Consider the following 18,887-nt stretch of genomic DNA (forward strand, 5'->3'; position numbering starts at 1 on the left):
GTATTTCTCCACAGATTGACTTTAAAATTAACATTAAAAGTAGACAGATTAACAATATTTAATTCATATCAATAAAATTCTTTATTTTATATCAAGATGATCTTGTTGCGTGTAAAATTCTTTTAACTGGTTGAACTGGGACAAAGACAAATTCATAGTGACAAGGAGTCTTGGTGTGTGTGTTTTGTTGAGTCCATGATTAATTCGTTCAGTTAGTGACTTGACTATCAGTCAAGCCAAAATATATCAACTCTAGTAAAGAATAATTAATAGTAGTAAAGTGTTTTAAGACAAATAATTCTGATTCTATGGTGTTAACTTTTGTGGGGTTTTTTGTTGTTGTTTTTGTTGTATGTTTTTATAGTGTCTAGTAGTCTCTTGATGTGAATTAATTTTATGCCTTGAAAATCAGCACCTTCAAAAAGGAAACTCGATTTTTTTTATTGTTGTTGTCGTTGTTCTCTTTCTGGAGAAAAAAGGAGCTCAATTTAAAAGATAAGGCCTATATACCTAGTACTTTTTTCTTCAGTTGGCAAGTCAACTTGTTACAGATAGGTCGTCTTCAAGAGCCAGCTCCAGTGTCTTAGAGCTATGCTGCACTCATTTTATACCAAGCAACTGGAACTGAGCCACCAGCCCAACTTCCTCCAATTGTTGCAAGTGCACTGAACTACATTTTAATAGAAATTAAGCCATTTAACTCTTAAAATGTTAGCTCCTATAGGAGTTCTCCTTTTCATTCCTTTCTTTCCCTTTCTGTTTTTATTTTTCTTCACCTATAATGACAATGGGGAACAACAGAATAATTTATTTCGTCTGAAAGACTACCATGATATGTGAGGCTAAAAATAATAAACCCAAAACACTGAAGAATATTTGCGCCCTATTGCAAGGCATGAATTCTGTGCACTTTGCTCTTGATCTCATGAAAGGGAAACATTTGAATGAGTTTTAATCAATTGTTGAGTATTTACTGAAGGCCTTTTTTGAAGTAAACCAAAAATGTCTTGAAATTTTTCACCGTTTCCTATTGCCTCAGTTTCATTTATCTCAAACTGCAATTCTTACAGTGTTAAGTTTCTGTGAAACATCTGTAAAATGAGCCTTTGTGGGTCAAACAGAACACCTGAGGCCTGAGAATGCCAGGTGGGGACTGCAAGTTGAAGAATCTTAGATTCTGTTTGGTTGATACATAGCTTGTGAGTGAATCAGATTACTGTCTAGAACTTGTCTATTTATTTGAAGTCTGCTAATACATTTGGAGGCACTAAAGTTTCTTCTCAAATCCTTCACTTGGAATCGGGACCTGCTATAGTTGTCTGTCATCTCAATGGTTAATCCTGGAAAATAGTTTTATTGCTTTTTTTATTTAAAAAAATATATATATAGCTTTTCAACCAAAACAAGATAGGCTATTCACTAATCACAAATATTAATGGAAAATGGGTAATCATATGCCCTTTAAAACTTTCCTTTGTTGTATATATGACTCTAAATTAATCAGATTTTATGACCAATCAGTTAATTCTAGGTAACCATTTATGAACCGTCAGTTCTATTAAAGTTAAAACTGCCAATCTTATTTCCTGCATAATGCTGTTAATGTGATACTAAAAGTGGTAATGAGTTTCATTTGCATGCTTTTAGTGGACTTTCACATGCCTTATTTGATTTAATCTTTACAGACAAAGCAGGTCTTATAAAGAGGAAATCCAGACTCAAAGAGGTTGTAATTTACTTAGTCATATAGCTGGTAAATGGCAGAGCTTTTCCATTTGGGACTTCAAGCCAGCCCTTTTTAGTCAGCCTTGGTTCTTTTTTTCTCTGATAGGCTAGCTTTCTCCCTCCCCTAATACATATTCTTATTTGGAAGCCAGGGGCAGTGGCATGCTCTCTATTCCCAGCTACTCACAGCTGAGTATCCCTTGAACCCAGGAGTTTGAAGACAGCCTGGGCAACATAGCGAGAGAGAGAGAGAGAGAGAGAGAGAGAGAGAGACCCCTGTCTCTAAAAAAGATTGAATAAAAATTTTAAACATTAAGAATCTTTTTGTTTAGATAGCTTAAAAACTTTCATAATTAATTATAGACGTAATGGGTATCATTTATTTTGTCCTATATGCCCTACCCCACCTACCCATGTGGGTTTTTTTGTTTTGTTTTGTTTTGTTTTTAAAGCATGGAGACCTCCTTCTCCTTTCTTTAATCTACCCGGTTCTTTGAAAAACTACTTGTGGCCGGGTGCGGTGGCTCAAGCCTGTAATCCCAGCACTTTGGGAGGCCGAGGCGGGTGGATCACGAGGTCAAGAGATCGAGACCATCCTGGTCAACATAGTGAAACCCCGTCTCTACTAAAAATACAAAAAATTAGCTGGGCATGGTGGCACGTGCCTGTAATCCCAGCTACTCAGGAGGCTGAGGCAGGAGAATTGCCTGAACCCAGGAGGCGGAGGTTGCGGTGAGCCGAGATCGCGCCATTGCACTCCAGCCTGGGTAACAAGAGCGAAACTCCGTCTCAAAAAAAAAAAAAAAGAAAAACTACTTGTGAAAACACACTTATTACCTTACACTTAGGCATTTAATTGACTGTTAGTTAGAAAAATGTTAATGGAGGCAGGCATGGTGGCTCACCCATGTAATCCCAGCACTTTGGGAGGCTGAGGCGGGCGGATCACCTGAGGTCTGGAGTTCGAGACCAGCCTGACTAACATGGTGAAACCCTGTACTAAAAATACAAAAATTAGCCAGGCATGGTGGCAGGCACCTGTAATCCCAGCTACTCAGTAGAATCGCTTGAACCTGGGAGGCAGAGGTTGCAGTGAGCCAAGATCGCACCATTGCACTCTAGCCTGGGTGACAGAGTGAGACTCTGCCTCAAAAAAAAAATGGTAATGGATATGTTTATGACTTTGGAGTGAGAAAATTGTTTTCCACGTAACCACAATTTATATATGATAAGATTAAAGAGCATTCTATTGTTGTTTTTTTTTTTTGAGAGAGATTCTCGCTTTGTTGCCCAGGCTAGAGTGCAGTGGTAAAATCTCGGCTCACTGCAACCTCCACCTTCCAGGTTCAAGCAATTCTCCTGCCTCAGCCTCCCGAGTAGCTGGGACTAGAGGTGTGCACCACGATGCCCAGCTAATTTTTGTATTTTTAGTAGAGACAGGGTTTTACCACGTTGATTCATTTATCAAGATTTTGCCACATTTGCTTTGTCCCTTTTTTATTTTCTTTGCTGAAATGTTTTAAAGTAAATGCTAGACACCATGTCATTTCACCCCTACTTACTTCAGTGTATGTCTTCAAACAGGGTAGACATTTTGTTCTCTCCTGCAGTTCCTAGTATACAATTTGAGATTTCCCTGGTTATCTCTGAAATATCTTTTTATCTTTGGTTGGTTTGTTTAAATCAATATCCAAGCAATTTTTACCACTGCAGCCTCAACCTCCTGGGCTCAACCAATCCTCCCACCTCAGCCTCCCAAGTAGCTGGGACTACAGGCACATGCCACCACACCCAGCTAATTAAAAAAAATTTTTTTATAGAGATGGGGTCTCACTATGTTGCCCAGGCTGGTCTTACTCCAACTCCTGGACTCAATCCTCCTGCCTTGGCCTCTCAAAGTGCTAAGGTTACAGTTATGAGCCACTGTACCCAGCCTGCCCAAGAGGCTTGATTAGAACCACTTTGATAATTTTTCTTTTCTTATCTTTTTTTTTTTTTGAGACAGAATCTTGCTCTCTCACTCAGGCTGGAATGCAATGGCACGATTTCGACTCACTGCAATCTCCACCTCCCGGGTTCAAGCGATTCTCCTACCTTAGCCTCACGAGTAGCTGGGATTATAGGCTCATGCCACTATGCCCAGTTAATTTTTGTATTTTTAGTAGAGACAGGGTTTTGCCATGTTGGCCAGGATGATCTCGAACTCCCGACCTCGTGATCTGCCCACCTTGGCCTCCCAAAGTGCTGGGATTACTGGCATGAGCCACCATGCCAAGTCTTTTCTTTTTTTTTTTTTAGGCAGGGTCTCGCTCTGTCACCGAGGCTGGAGTGCAGTGGCAGGTTCTCAGCTCACCGCAATCTCTGCTTTCCAGGTTCAAGTGATTCTCCTGCCTTAGCCACCTAAGTAGCTGGGACTACAGGCACATGCCACCATGCCCGGCTAATTTTTTGTATTTTTAGTAGAGATGGGGTTTCACCATGCTGGCCAGGCTGGTCTCGAACTCCTGACATCAGGTGATCCCCCTGCGTTGGCCTCCCAAATGGCTGGGTTTACGGACATGAGCCACTGCGCCCGGACAATTTATTTGTTTTCTTTTTGAGACAGGGTTTCTCTGTTGCCCAGGCTGGAGTGTAGTGGTGTGATCATGGCTTACTACAGTTTCAACTTCCCAGGCTCAAGTGATCCTCCCACCTCAGCCTCCCTGGTAGCTGGGACTATAGGCACACAGCACCATGCCTGTCTAATTTTTTATATTTTGTAGAGACAGGATCTCACCATGTTGCCCTGGCTGGTCTCAAACCCCTGGCCTCAAGCAGTCTCCCACCTTGGCCTCCCAAAGTGCTGTAATTACAGACGCAAGCCAACGTGCCCGGCCCACTTTGAGAATTTAAAGAATTATTGCTGTTTTAGTGCAAAAAATGATCTGATTTTGACCAATATTTTGCCCAACAGGAAGCCTGCAGACCTGCAGAACTTGGCTCCTGGGACCCACCCACCATTTATAACGTTCAACAGTGAAGTCAAAACGGATGTAAATAAGATTGAGGAATTTCTTGAAGAAGTCTTATGCCCTCCCAAGTGAGTATCAAAGAAAATATGTATGAAAATATTGTCACTTTTTTGAAGCTTGTGTTTTTTGTCTGTAGAGACCTTTCTCACAGCATTAATTTGGAATGACTAGGACTATTTTTATGTTTCTTATAATTAATGCTACACAGATATAAGAATTGGCTTCCAGCTAGGCCAATAAGCCATACTAAGAAAAGAAAGGTGGGGATTTGTCTAAGCTGTAGAGTACATGGTAGAAACAGATTTGGGATGTGTGTGATAGGTCAGGAAAGACTGGTTATTTGTGGGCTGTAGGTCTCAAACTGAGAGAAGTTTAAAGAGGAGAAGGGTTGGGGAAAGACACATTCCAACTGAACCCAGTAAGAATGTTTTAGCAAGAGTGTAGCACAGACTGCTATGAGATTTGATTTCAGTTCATATTAAAGGTAACTTTCTAAAGCTATAATCAGACAGTTTCCCTAGGATTCAGAGTTTTTATTTACTTATTCTTTGAGGTGTTCCAGATCTCTAGGTCCTGCCTATACTATAATGATAGTTACATAAATTACAAATATGCAGCTTTGCATCATACTGTAATCTTGGCATAGATTCAAAGCATTGGTTTCTTTTAGGCTTTTCTAGTTTCATTATACTGAAAATTGACAAGTTTTGTTTCTACTGACCCAAACCTTTATTACTGGTTAACTTGACTCTTACCCTCCATGTCTAGATATATTTTCCAGGATTATTGGGATTATTGAGATAGAGGGTTCTCAAATAATTATAGGCATACCCTGAAGATATTGTGGGTTAGGTTCCAGACTACCATGATAAAATGAATGTTGCAATAAAATGAGTCACATGATATTTTTGGTTTCCCAGTGCATGTAAAAGTTATCTTTGCAGTAGTATATCATAGTGTTTTAAGTGTGCAATAATGGCATTATGTCTGAAAAAATTATACATACCTTAATTTTAAAATACTTTATTGCTTAAAAAATGCTAATGGTTATCTAAGGCTTTAGCAAGTCAATCTTTTTGCCAACGGAGGGTCTTGCCTTGATGTTGCTGGCTATTGACTGATCAGGATGGTGGTTGCTGGTTGAGATGGCTGTGGCAATTTCTTGAAATAACAATGAATTTTTCTGCATTGATGGACTCTTCCTTTCATGAAAGATTTCTCTGTAACATGCAGTACTGTTTGATAGCATTTAAAATTTTTAAAATAAATATTCTTTGCCTGAGGGATAATTTCAAGAGGTCATAGGCCCGTTTGATAACATTTTACTCACAATAGAACCTTTTTCAAAATTAGAGTCAATCTTCTGAAACTCTTCTGCTATTTTAACAACTAAGTTGATGTCATATTCTAAATTCCTTGTTGACATTTATCAATGTTCTTAGCATCTTCACTAAGTTTAGATTCTATCTCAAGAAACCATTTTCTTTGCTCATTCATAAGAAGCAACTCCTCATCCATTCAAATTTTATTATGAAAGTAGAACAATTTGATTACATCTTCAAGCTCCACTTCTAATTTTAGTTCTCTTGCTATTTTCAACACATATGTAGTTCCTCCCTCCACTGATGTCTTGAACCTATGAACGTCATCCATGAGGGTTAGAATCCACTTCTTGCAAACTCCTGTTAAATTTTGACCTCCTCTCATGAATCATGAATGTTCTTAGATCTACCACCTAGAATGGTAAATCCTTTCCAGGTTTTCAGTTTGCTTTGCCCAGATCCGTCAGAGGAATCACTTTCTATGACCTTATGAAATGTGTTTATTAAATAATAAGACTTGAAAGTCAAAATTACTCTTTAACTTGCGGACTGCAGAATGGATGTTGTGTTAGCAGGCATGAAAACAACCATGATCTCCTTGTAGATCTCTATCAGAGTTCTTGGGTGATTAGATGCATTGTCAATGAGTGGTAATATTTTGAAAGGAATCTTTTTCCTGGACAGTGGGCCTCAACAGTGGGCTTAAAATATTTAGTAAAGCATACTGTGAACAGATGGATGTGCCATTATCCCGGCTTTATTGTTCCATATATAGAGCATTTGCAGAGTAGATTCAGTCTTTTTTTTTTTTCTGAAATGGAGTCTCACTCCGTTGCCCTAGCTGGAGGGCAGTGGTGCGATCTCGGCTCACTGCAACCTCTGCCTCCCAGGTTCAAGCCATTCTTCTCCCTCAACCTCCTGAGTAGCTGGGACTAGTATGCACCACTGCACCTGGCTAATTTTTGTATTTTTAGTAGAGACAGGGTTTTGCCGTGGTCGCCAGGGTGGTCTCAAACTCCTGACCTCAAGTGATCCACCGGTTTCAGCCTACCAAAGTGCTGGGATTACAGGCGTGAGCCACCGTGACCAGCTGATTCAGTATAATTCTTATGCTTTCTGCAAATTTTGGAATGGAAGATGGACATGGGTTTCAACCTAATGTCAACAGCTGCATTAGACTCCAACAAGAGTCAGCCTGTCCTTTGAAGATCTGAAACTAGGCATTAACTTTTCCCCTGTAGCTAAGAAAATGATAGATGACATCTTCTTTCAGTAGCAGGTTTAGTCTGCATTAAAAATCTGTCTAGTGGAGCCACCTTCATCAGTGATCTACCTAGAGGATCAATGATGAAGGTGGATCACATTTTCTAGATAGATCATCTGAGGAAGGTGATGAAGGAAGATCTAGATAGATGAGCGAGATCTTATAGATAACTTGCTGCAGCTTCTGCATAAGCATTTGCTGCTTCATGTTGTACTTTTATGCTTTTATGTTACAAAGATGGCCTCTTTCCTTAAACCTCACGAACCAACCTCTACTAGCTTCAAACTTTTCTTCTGTAGCTTTGTCACCTTTCTCTGCCTTCATAGAACTGAAGCGAGTTAGGACCTTGCTCTGGATTAGACTTTGGCTTAAGGAAATGCTGTGGGTGGTTTGATTGTTTGTCTGGACCACACAAACTTTCTTCCTACCAGCAATAAAGCTATTTTTTCTATCATTTGTGTGTTCACTGGAATAGCACCTTTAATTTCCTTTAAGAACTTTTCTTCTATGTATGCAAGTTGATTGTTTGGTGCAAGAAATATAGCTTTTAGCCTATCTCAGCTTTTGGTCTGTCTCAGCTTTCGACACACCTTCCTGACTAAGCATAATCATTTCTAGCTTTTGATTTAAAGTGAGAGATATGTAACTCTTCCTTTCATCTGAACACTGAGAGGCCATTGTAGGGTCATCAGCTGGCCTAATTTTAATATTATTTTGTCTCAGGGAGCAGGGAGGCCTGAGGAGAGGGAAAGAGACGGGAGAACAGCAAATCACTGGAGCAGTCAGAATACATACAATATTAATCAGTTAAGTTTGCTGTTTTACATGGATGTGGTTTGTGGTGCCCCCAAAACAGTTACAAGAGTAACATCAATGATCACTGATCACAGATCATCATAACAGATTTAATAATAATGAGAAATTTTGAAATATTGTGAAAAATGCCCAGAATGTGACAGAGACGTCAAGTGAGCACATCCTGCTGGAAAAAATGGTGCCATCTTGCTTGACGCAGGATTGCCATAAACCTTCAATTTGTAAAAAATGTAATATCTGCAAAAATGAAGCAAAGCTCAGTAAAGCAAAGCACAGTAGGACAAGGTGTATGCCTGAAGTTACTCAATTTTTTTTTTTTTTTAAGAGAGCCTCACTCTGTCACCTAGGCTGGAGTACAGTGGCACCATCTTGGCTCACTACAACCTCTGCCTCCCAGGTTCAAGCAATTCTCGTGACAGCCTCCCAAGTAGCTGGGATTATAGGCATCTGCTAATTTTTGTATTTTTAGTGGAAATGGGGTTCCAAATGGTTCCACCGTGTTGGCCAGGCTGGTCTTGAAATACTGACCTCAAGGGATCTGCCTATCTCGACCTCCCAAAGTGCTGGGATTACAGGTGTGAGCCACTTGCCTGGCTCAGTTACTCAGTATTCATCCATTTATTTATTCATTGGTTTATTCATTCTGCAAAGGGTTAATGGACTACAAAGCATTGTGGATATGTTAGTGAGTAAGACACAGTTCTTGCCCTCCAAAAGTACAGTCAAGTATGAGTGGAGAGGTGGTTATGGTGGTGTGATGAGAAGGTGAATGGAATCAGGAAAGGCTTTAGAGAAGAGACAACACTTGAACTTCAAACTCTGTTAATTAAAAAAAAGTGGGCCGGGCACTGTGGCTCACACCTGTAATCCCAGCACTTTGGGAGGCTGAGGCGGGTGTGGATCACAAGGCGGGTATGGATCACAAGAGTTTGAGACCAGCCTGGCCAAGATGGTGAGACCCTGTCTCTACTAAAAATATAAAAATTAGCCAGACGCAGTGACAGGCACCTGTAATTCCAGCTACTCAGGAGGCTGAGGCAGGAGAATTGCTTGAACCCTGGAGGCATTGGTTGTAGTGAGCCGAGACTGCACCACTGCACTCTAGCCTGGGCGACAGAGCAAGACTCTGTCTCAAAAAAAAAAAAAAAAAAAAAAATGTTCAGCAGTTGAACAAAGGAATGACAAGTATTCCAGTGTAGAAGAGTCATTTTAAATATATAGCATAAATGTTTATATTTATGCTATACACAAATATTATGTAATAATATATATTATTAATTATGATTCACATAATTAATATATGTATATTTGCGGGAAACTTGGGCCAGTTGGCTGGACTGTGATGTGCATGGTTGGGATGGCAGGCAGGAGGCTGATGAGCAACAATGCCTCTGTCTATAACCAGCTTCTCATCTGTTGTGAGCAGAATTGCTCTCTGGTTAGTGATGTTGTGCTAAGCCTAAGATTTTATTTTCTTAATTCTTTTTTATGCTAAAATTCTGAAAGCCTATCCTCTGTTATCCTTCCTGTTCTTCTAAGAGCCTGGAATTTCTTTTTATCTCTACCTTCCCAGGAGACCTAACCTTCCTTTTATCCCTAGTAAAGTATCTCTAAACCAACATTAAGAAAACTATATCTTGATTTTTCTTTCAGGCCATGCATATAATTAGAATTGCAATAAATCAAAGTGAGGGTATTTGTGAATATAAATTGAAGCTTTTTATCTCTCAGTAGGGTACTATTATGAACATGCATTCAACTTGCTGGAAATAACTTTTTTTTTTTTTTAGGATGGGGTTTCACTCCTGTTTCCCAGGCTAGAGTGCAATGGCATGATCCCGGCTCATCACAACCTCCACCTTCCAGGTTCAGGAGATTCTCCTGCCTCAGCCTCCCAAGTAGCTGGAATTATAGGCATCTACCACCATACCCGGCTAATTTTTTGTATTTTTAGTAGAGACGGGATTTCACCATGTTGGCCAGCTGGTCTTGAACTCCTGATCCCAGGTAATCCACCCGCCTTGGACTCCAGAGTGCTGGGTTTACAGGTGTGAGCCACCGTGCCTGGCTATAATTTTTTTTTTTTTTTTTTTTTGAGACAGAGTCTTGCTCTGTCGGCCAGGCTGGAGTGCAATGGTGTGATCTCGGCTCACTGCAACCTCTGCCTCCTGGCGATTCCCCTGCCTCAGCCTCCTCAGTAGCTGGGACTACAGGCACTCACCACCATGCCCGGCTAATTTTTTGTATTTTAGTAGACATGGTATTTCACCATGTTGGCCAGGATGGTCTCAATCTCCTGACCTCGTGATCCACCCACTTCAGCCTCCCAAAGTGTTGGGGTTACAGGTGTGAGCCACTGTGCTCGGCCTAACTTTTTTTTTTTTTTTTTTTTATAGACAGTGTCTTGCATTATTGCCCAGGCTAGAGTGCAGTGGTACAGTCTTGGTTCATTGCAGCCTTGAACTCCTAGGCTCCTGCCTAGGATGATCTTCCTGCCTCAGCCTTCCAAATAGGTGGTGCAGCACTATGCCCCACTCCTAGATCCCTTTTTAGTTTTTTTTTTGTTTGTTTTGAGACATGGTCTTGCTCTGTTGCCCAGGCTAGGGTGCAGTGGTACGATCATGGCTCACTGCAGCCTTGACCTGCTGGGCTCAAACAATTCCCTTGAGCTGGGAGTACGGGTGTACACCACCATGCCCAGCCAAGTTTTTAAAAATTTTTCTAGAGATGGGGTCTTGCTATATTGCCTAGGCTGGTCTCAAACTCCTAGGCTCAAGCCATCTGCCCGCATCAGCCTCCCAAAGTGCTAGGATTATAGGCGTGAGCCACCATGACTGGCCAGGGATTGTTTTTGATGCTGCTTATCCGTCTGCTCTTATTAATTACACTCAAGTGCTAATTATGTGCCATGCATTATGCTTTGTGGGTTATTTTGTGGATTATCTCTGTTAATCCTCACAAAGGCTTTGTGAAGAAACTGAAGATGTAATCCAAATAATTTGTCCAAGGTTTCATAGTTATTGGTGGCAGAGCAGGGATACTTTTGAAGCCATATCAATGTGACTTTAAAAATCTGCGTTTCATCTGCTCTCTGCTTTCTACTTCTCATTTTATTGGGTTTGGCTTTTGTAAAAGAGGGAAAATGTTAAGTCATTAATTGGGATTGTGCTTTAATGAGTAGAAAATTGAAAGCTTGCTCAAGTTTAGAGGAAAGGTAGGAGGGAAATCAAAGATAGTTTACTTGACTGCCATGAGCAAATTAGACCAAAGGTGGTTATCAAACTTAATTCAGTGAATTCTTTTTCTTTTTTTGAGACAGTGTTGCTCTGTCACCCAGGCTAGAGTGCAGTGATGCCATCTTGGCTCACTGCAACTTCCGCCTCCTGGGTTGAAACTATTCTCCTCCCTCAGCCTCCCAAGTAGCTGGGATTACAGGCATGCACTACCATGCCTGGCTAATTTTTGTATTTTTAGTAGAGATGGGGTTTCACCATGTTGGCCATGCTGGTTTGGACCATGTTGGCCATGCCAGTTTGGAACTCTTGACCTCAAGTGATGCCCCCACATCAGCCTCCCAAAGTTCTGGGATTACAGGCATGAGTCACCACACCCACCCTTAATTCAGTGAATTCTTTGAAAAAATAGATGATTCTGAACTCTTCTGATGAATTTTTATTTATCTGTATGCATTGAAACAGTATGTTTGAAGTGGGAATGCCTTCTTCTTAGTGGGCTCTGTGGACCCAGGATGTGAAATGCTAATTAATTAGCATAATTTCCATCATGCAGAATTGTTTCTAGGTGAAGAGTGGGAGGAGGAAGTGTTTTTAGGATTACAACCTGCATTTATTTTCTTCCCCCTCTATTGTGTTATATTGTTCCAGGGCACCCAGGAATGATTCTGTCTCACTGCCTTTTCCTTCCAGAACAAGGAGGCCTCAGGTCTTTATTGCTAGTCCTCTTCAGGCTCTGCTTGTAGGATCTTTTGTTTCTAAATAGGTTGAGGAGAAAAGGGAGAAGAATTGTGCAGGCTGGTTGACTGGAATCTAGCATTTCTAATAACATGTTTTTGGCATTTGATGATACTGAGAACAGAGTGGCTTTTTGTGAACACTTCCTGATTTAATCATGACAAATATAAATACAGGCAATTGTCTACTCTAGAGTTGCTTAACATTGAGAGACTAATGAAAAGCTCAAATCAAATAACTTTTACTGGTGTGTGACACTGTAGGTTTTAAAGTGAACTTTCTCTTCTCTGGGGAAAGTATTTTTGTGTATACTTTTTAGTTCCTCTTGTTTGAATCTAAAGAAACCACTTTGCTAAAAAACTTTGAAACTTGGATGTTTAACTGAAACAGCCTGGATACTTGGCTAACTTACTAATAAAAGGATAAAATAGAAGGGAGGTAGATAAATTTGGAGGGGCATGCAGTAAAAATGTTATTACACTTTTTAAAAAATGAGACATACAGTAAAGGAATTTGCAAGGCTAATCAGCCTTCATTTTTATATTAACACTAGAAAGGCAAGAAGTCTGAGATCTTTCCTAAAAGCATAGAAACATTCTTAGCTAGTCTACCGTTAAGAGTCTGTGATATAAGCAGAATTAAGGATTAATCTGAAAGTCTAAATACCCTGGGTGCTCATGTCTGTTCTGTCACTGACACTTAAGTCATTTATTAATTATTTTCCTCCCTTTTGTTAAATGTTAAAATGAGTTCTCACAATAATTGAAAACCATTGATTGATTAAGTTATTTGCTAAAGCTAATAATAATGTATAAATTAAAATGTAATATTTGGGGAAGATGCATAAAAGTTGATTTTGAACCTACTGGTTTAGAATTTGATTTATCTTTTAGAGAAAATCTGAATTGTAATAGAAACAAAAACACTGGACCTGAGAACAGGAGATTTCAGTTTTAGTTTGTCAATACTTTTTTTTTTTTGAGATGGAGTCTCACTCTGTCGCCCAGGCGAGTGCAGTGGCACAATCTCTGCTCACTGCAACCTCTGCTTCCTGGTCTCAAGCAATTCTCCTGCTTCAGACTCCTGAGTAGCTGGGATTACAGGTGCCCACCACCATGCCCGGCTAATTTTTGTATTTTTAGTAGAGACAGGGTTTCGCCATGTTGGCCAGGCTGGTCTTGAACTCCTGACCCTGAATGATCCACTGGCCTCGGCCTCCCAAAGTGCTGGGATTAGAGGTGTGAGCCACTGCTCCAGCCTAGTTTGTTAATACTTTTAATTACAGTCGAGTGATTTGGGGGCCAAGTGTGTAAACTTTCTGGAACATAATTTCCTTTTAGGTAAAATGGAGATCTGAGATGAACATTTGCTTATAGCTATACTATTCTGTGCATTAAATTAATAGTACAGGCCGGATGCAGTGGCTCACGTCTGTAATCCCAGCACTTGGGAGGCTGAGGCAGGAGGATCACTTGAGCCCAGGAGTTCAGCACTAGCTGAGTTAACATGGTGAAACCCTATCTCTACCAAAAATACAAAAAGCTAACCAAGTATGGTGGCACACGCCTGTAGTCCCAGCTACTCAGGAGGCTAAGGTGGGAGGATTGCTTGAGCCTGGAGTTTGCTGCAGTGAGCCAAGATCCTGCCACTGCACTCCACCCTGGGTGACAGAGGGAGACCCTGTCTCTCTGTCTGTCTGTCTTTCTCTGTCTCTCCCTCTCACACACACATACACGTACACGTACAAAATTAGTAATTCATCTCAGAGGGACAACAGGGTATATTATAAGAATTAAACTGTATAAATGAATGATGAATATGTAAATGATCTGTAATTCAAGCCTGCCTTCCTGTAAATTTTGAGAATTACGAGGCTTACTTCATTAGTACAACTAGGTACAGCTAAATAGTAGTTAGAGAAAAGGAGATTTTGGGAAACTTGGCTACAGGAAGACATAGATGTATTGAAAAGGCACTTATGTTCATTGCACTATTTTTTGTTTGAGTCAGTGATGGTCCTGTATTACAAGCTATGCAAACATTTAAACTGGAGGCTTGTTTATATAGTCAAGGGAAATCCAGGGATGGTGGACCTGTGATTAACTCTTTCAGCTCAGGCAGAAACAAAAAAAGTAGAGAGGGTAAAGGGCCCTATATTTGGGAATGTGCAGTTAATATACATCTAGATAGGTATAGATATCTAAATTCAGGTGAAACTCACTATAATTTTTTACAGAAAAACTCTTTATGTAAATAATTGTGTTTATGTGTTTATAAGATCAATCTTTAATCTTAAAAAATGAGAGCTATCTAGAGACTAGGTAGACCTTTTAAAAAGAAAGATGTCTTGAGCATGTAAGTGTTCAATAGATAGTTTACATCTACCTTACCCATATAGTACTCTGCTCAATATTTAGAAGACATATCTCTTCCTGAATTCAAAATAGTAAACAGAAGAAGTATGAATATAAAAACTGAAACACAACTTGCAACTGAACTAAATTTCGAAAACTACTTCCGTTTATTTTTAATTTAAAGAAAACTGGTAAGGCAGTGTCTTTAAATGCATGAATGAATTGAAATAACTAGTACACTGTAAGATTTTTTTCTGAAGTCTTACTGCTCCCAAGTCCATTTTCTAGTGACATTTTGCAGGACCTTCAAGCTGATTAATCTTCCCTAAAATGGGACTAAGAATCTGAATTCCTCTAGCCCTGACTCCTGAGGCTAACATGAATGAATCCTGCTAAAGAGAGGATGAATAATTGAGCTTTTTCACATATTTTTCAATTTGAAGAAAAAATATACACAGAGTGTATGTGTTTTAAAGCTAAATATGTGAAATACGCATTTTTGTGTGTTTTAAAAAGCTGATGTATTACATCTGTTCTAAAAGTGGAAAAATGTGACAACACAATAGAGCAGTTGTCAGCGTGCTGCTGACATCTTTTTTTTTGTTGTTGTTCAGTACTACCCTCATAAATATTCTAGGGAATGTTTAATATAAGGGAGGTTTTGGCAAATCCCAGGTGTAGGTTTCAAGCGATTGATCTGCCTTCTACTATTATGTCCTTAACCTGCCATGGATGATCATGATGTTTGACCAACCTACGTGCTTTTCCTGCCATTGAGTTCTCTGGCTGGTTTAGTGTAGGGCATACTGAGGATCTCGTTGTCCGCTGTTTGAGAAGGCGTGAGAGCTATGCTGTCTGGTGACTACTGAGCACTTGAAATGTGACTAGTGCAACTGACGAAGTGAATTTTTAATTTTATTTAATTTTGATTTAAATTCATATTCAAATAGGTATATGGCACTAGTAGCTACTGTATTGGTCAATTAAGATATAGAACATTTCCATCATCACAGAAAGTTCTCTTGGACAGCACTGCTCTAGCAGTCTCATTCTAAGACTCCCGTTGGCCTGGCACTAATCTCTGAACATGTCAACTGTTTCCCCAAATTCTAATTTATCAGATGGAGGTGGCATGCAGATGCCATGTGGTTGCCAAGAAGATTACTGTGTGAACAAAAACACAGTGCAGAGTTTCGTCTCGTAAGGAAAAAAACATTTAAAAAAAAATCATAGAAAACAAATGATGCTATTTCTTAATGTAATAACTATTAAAGATGTCTAGTAACTGCTAGCACAGTGGTTTGAGAGAACTTATGCTAATGTATCTTGGAAGGATCTATAATTCATATCACGTTTTCTATTTAGGTACTTAAAGCTTTCACCAAAACACCCAGAATCAAATACTGCTGGAATGGACATCTTTGCCAAATTCTCTGCGTATATCAAGAATTCAAGGCCAGAGGCTAATGAAGGTAAAAAAATTGAATTACCAATGCAGAAAAACCCCCCAAACAACAAGCTGTTATTATGACAGTGATTATAAATGAATACTTTAGAGTCCAGGCATTCCTATAAGTAATAAAAACTGTCTTTCAGAGTTGATCAGAAATTTGGTGATAAACTGGAATAAGTCCCTATGTTGCTGTTTTTCTATGTTTCTAGCTAGTAGCACAGTATGTAGTAAGTGTGCGATAAAATGCTTCTTGAATGAAGTTGATTTCATATTATTTTGAGAAGTTACTGTGAAGGGAGCTAGGGAAAGAATGGCGCATCAGAAACAGTGGGTTGTGTGGTACTGGTGGTGGTGTTTTAGAATAGATTGGTTGAGCTTAATGTAAACTATAACTAAATCTTTATTGTTGAGTGCCTGCAGCCTAAAGTCAAGTGAGGGATTTTGTTTTGTTTTGTTTTTCACTAATTATCCTTAAAGAGCAAATTTTGGAGTTGCTTTAAGAGGGTAATTAGACATACCAGCTTTCCAGATTTCTCTGTGTCTTCAAACTGGAATTTCATTTTCAAGTCATGTTTTCATGGTGAGAATTATTTAGGTAGTACAGTTGCAATTTTATCTTATTTATTAAAGGACACTATTTTTATTATTTTATTTACCAAATGGATGTATAGTGTAGGGAGGTCTCTTTGGAAGAGATTCCATTTAATGAACCTTGTCTTAACTATAGCATTCAGTAATTTCCCTTTCTCTTCTCTTCAGGGTGTTAAATATAGTTCTCTCTGGGGAAAACTGTGTAGCACACCTTAGTGTTTATTTGAAAGTAACCCAATAACCAAAAATGCTGGCTCCTAAAATATGATAGTTTCAGATAGTTTGGTAGCTTGGGTGGGGTTCTTTTGAGAAGAAGTTTATGTCAGCAAATGAACAAGAATACCAAAGGGGAAAATACCAGTCCTGGTTAAACAAGAATAAATATATTTTTAAAAAGTGAAATACTTGCTAATTTTCTTATGTTATTTCAGTAGACAAATTCCCAAGCTGCTCAGGCTATTTCTTATTACAAAATTTCTAAATTGCAGCATTTTATAATATAGTATTGAATTCCAGTGTCTATTTGCTCTTGATTTTTGGAATGATACTGCATGGAATGTTTTTCTACAGTGAACGGAAAAAAGGGAAAAATATTAGTGCTCAGGTCTGGCTTATATCTATTAATAATATATTCCAGTAGCTGCCGTGGTTTGGAAGCAATTTTCTTTAGTAATTGGCTTTTATTTTTCCTAACTAATGTTTCTGTCTGAGCAATTTATACATTAAGTAAGGGTTGTGCTGGAGCCCCTCCTTTCCACAGTGTCTTTTCTGTTCTGCCCTTCCTTCATGCGCACTTTTATTTTCATAAAACTACCCTTGTATACCCAGATGCTTCTGCTGCATACTTCTTTGAGCAATCTTAGTTACAGTTATGCTTTTATTTCTCTGTGTGTTTTTTGGGAGTTGGAGGGTGGTTAAATTTCTTCTGACACTTGGTGGGGAGGAGAAAGGAATAAAAATGTGTTTGCTTCTGCTTTGAGAGGTAAGGATGGGGAGGGGAAGAAAAAGGTTGTAAAGTGACTCATTTAAGTATAACTTTGTATTCTATTTTTTCCTCTATCAATTTGTTACTATCTTAAGTAACCACCGACTTTTCCTGTCCTCAGAATGCTGTAACCAATGAGAACAAACAACATAATAGACTAGGTAGTATATAATCTAGAAGGCTTTATATTAAATTACCTGCTGGCAAATAAAAGTTCCAGTTGCCAAGCAACTTCTCTCCACAGGGACCTGTTGAGGCCATGAGACTTTAGCAAACAATATTTCAAATCACTTTGGAACCTAATGGGCCCTTCTTATGTATGTTTGCTGCAGGTCTCATATCTGTTAAGTGCAATCAAATGCCTTTAGTAATCCTTGGAAATTAGTGATTCACCGTTTTATTTCCCCAAACTCCCACCCAAATGCTGACAATCTACACAGAGATGGATTTGTCATTTTAAATGGTAAATCAGAGTAGACAAGTTGATTAGTTTTTCTAGCCTGTTAAATATTTTTTAAATCCAATATATTTGGACAATTTTAAGACCCTTTAGGACTTAATTCTAAGTAAGGGATTAGATGCCTGGATGCTAGTTTTGGTCTAGTGAAAGTGAAGTAGAAGAGCTAGTGCTTAGGTTGGGGGATGAAGTAAACAAGTAAAATTTAAAGAATAAAGGAAAACACTGATGATGGATAGATAATACATATATAATTCTTTTGGTAACACGTTCAAATTGATTGGGAGTAAAAGTTTATGTAATCATTTAGGCATTCGTAGAGAAGCTCATGGGTAATTCCTTTTGTGGGGATGCATTAAGTATAACCTGTTCCCAGATCTCCTATGGTTTTTTAAGTTCTGTGATGGCATTAATTTATGTAATTTACTAAGGCCCCAACTGTAACTAGTCGTTGGTATTTATAATACTTAAAAGAGAGAAATGAATTTAGCATTGTGAATGTACTCGGAGGCATATTTCATAATGTCCAAATTCCTGTTTTTACATGGAGGCAAGGAATCTAGAGATTCTGATTAGTTCCTTTTTATTCAAGATCCTCTCCCTTCTCCTCTCCCCACTACTCCTGCCTTTCTCTCTGAAAAAGTGTTTGGAGTCAGAAGATAGTTGTTCATTATTGTAGCAGTAAGCCTGCATTGTATATTTAATTATCTTTAAATACTCATTACCTCTTTCTGTTTTCCATTGATGTGTAACTTAGCCTAAAAACTTGTTTGTATAAGTTACCCTTTATTAAGACCAGCAGTAGCTTGAAAATTCGGTTTTATCCATGTAAGTGCTTATAATTTTTAGTCTTTGTTGTATTCATTGTAAATTGTCTTGTTTTTCAGTAACAAATCCTCTTATTATATGTAATGTTTTCTGCCTTGAATTTTACTCAT

The 18,887-nt window shown here is 38.9% G+C and overlaps 1 protein-coding gene across 1 annotated transcript in view; it reads left to right on the top strand.

Annotated features, from left to right (window-relative positions):
• The window catches only part of CLIC4 (chloride intracellular channel 4), a 91,404-nt gene that overhangs the window by 59,766 nt on the left and 12,751 nt on the right, over positions 1 to 18,887 (top strand). The window contains exons 4-5 of the mRNA XM_017534592.2: positions 4,679 to 4,804; positions 15,829 to 15,935. Coding sequence (XP_017390081.1) covers positions 4,679 to 4,804; positions 15,829 to 15,935 — 233 coding nt within the window. The remainder of the gene's footprint in view (positions 1 to 4,678; positions 4,805 to 15,828; positions 15,936 to 18,887) is intronic.

Source organism: Cebus imitator, unplaced genomic scaffold, assembly GCF_001604975.1.
Source record: "Cebus imitator isolate Cc_AM_T3 unplaced genomic scaffold, Cebus_imitator-1.0 Scaffold87, whole genome shotgun sequence".
NCBI classification, from domain to species: domain Eukaryota; kingdom Metazoa; phylum Chordata; class Mammalia; order Primates; family Cebidae; genus Cebus; species Cebus imitator.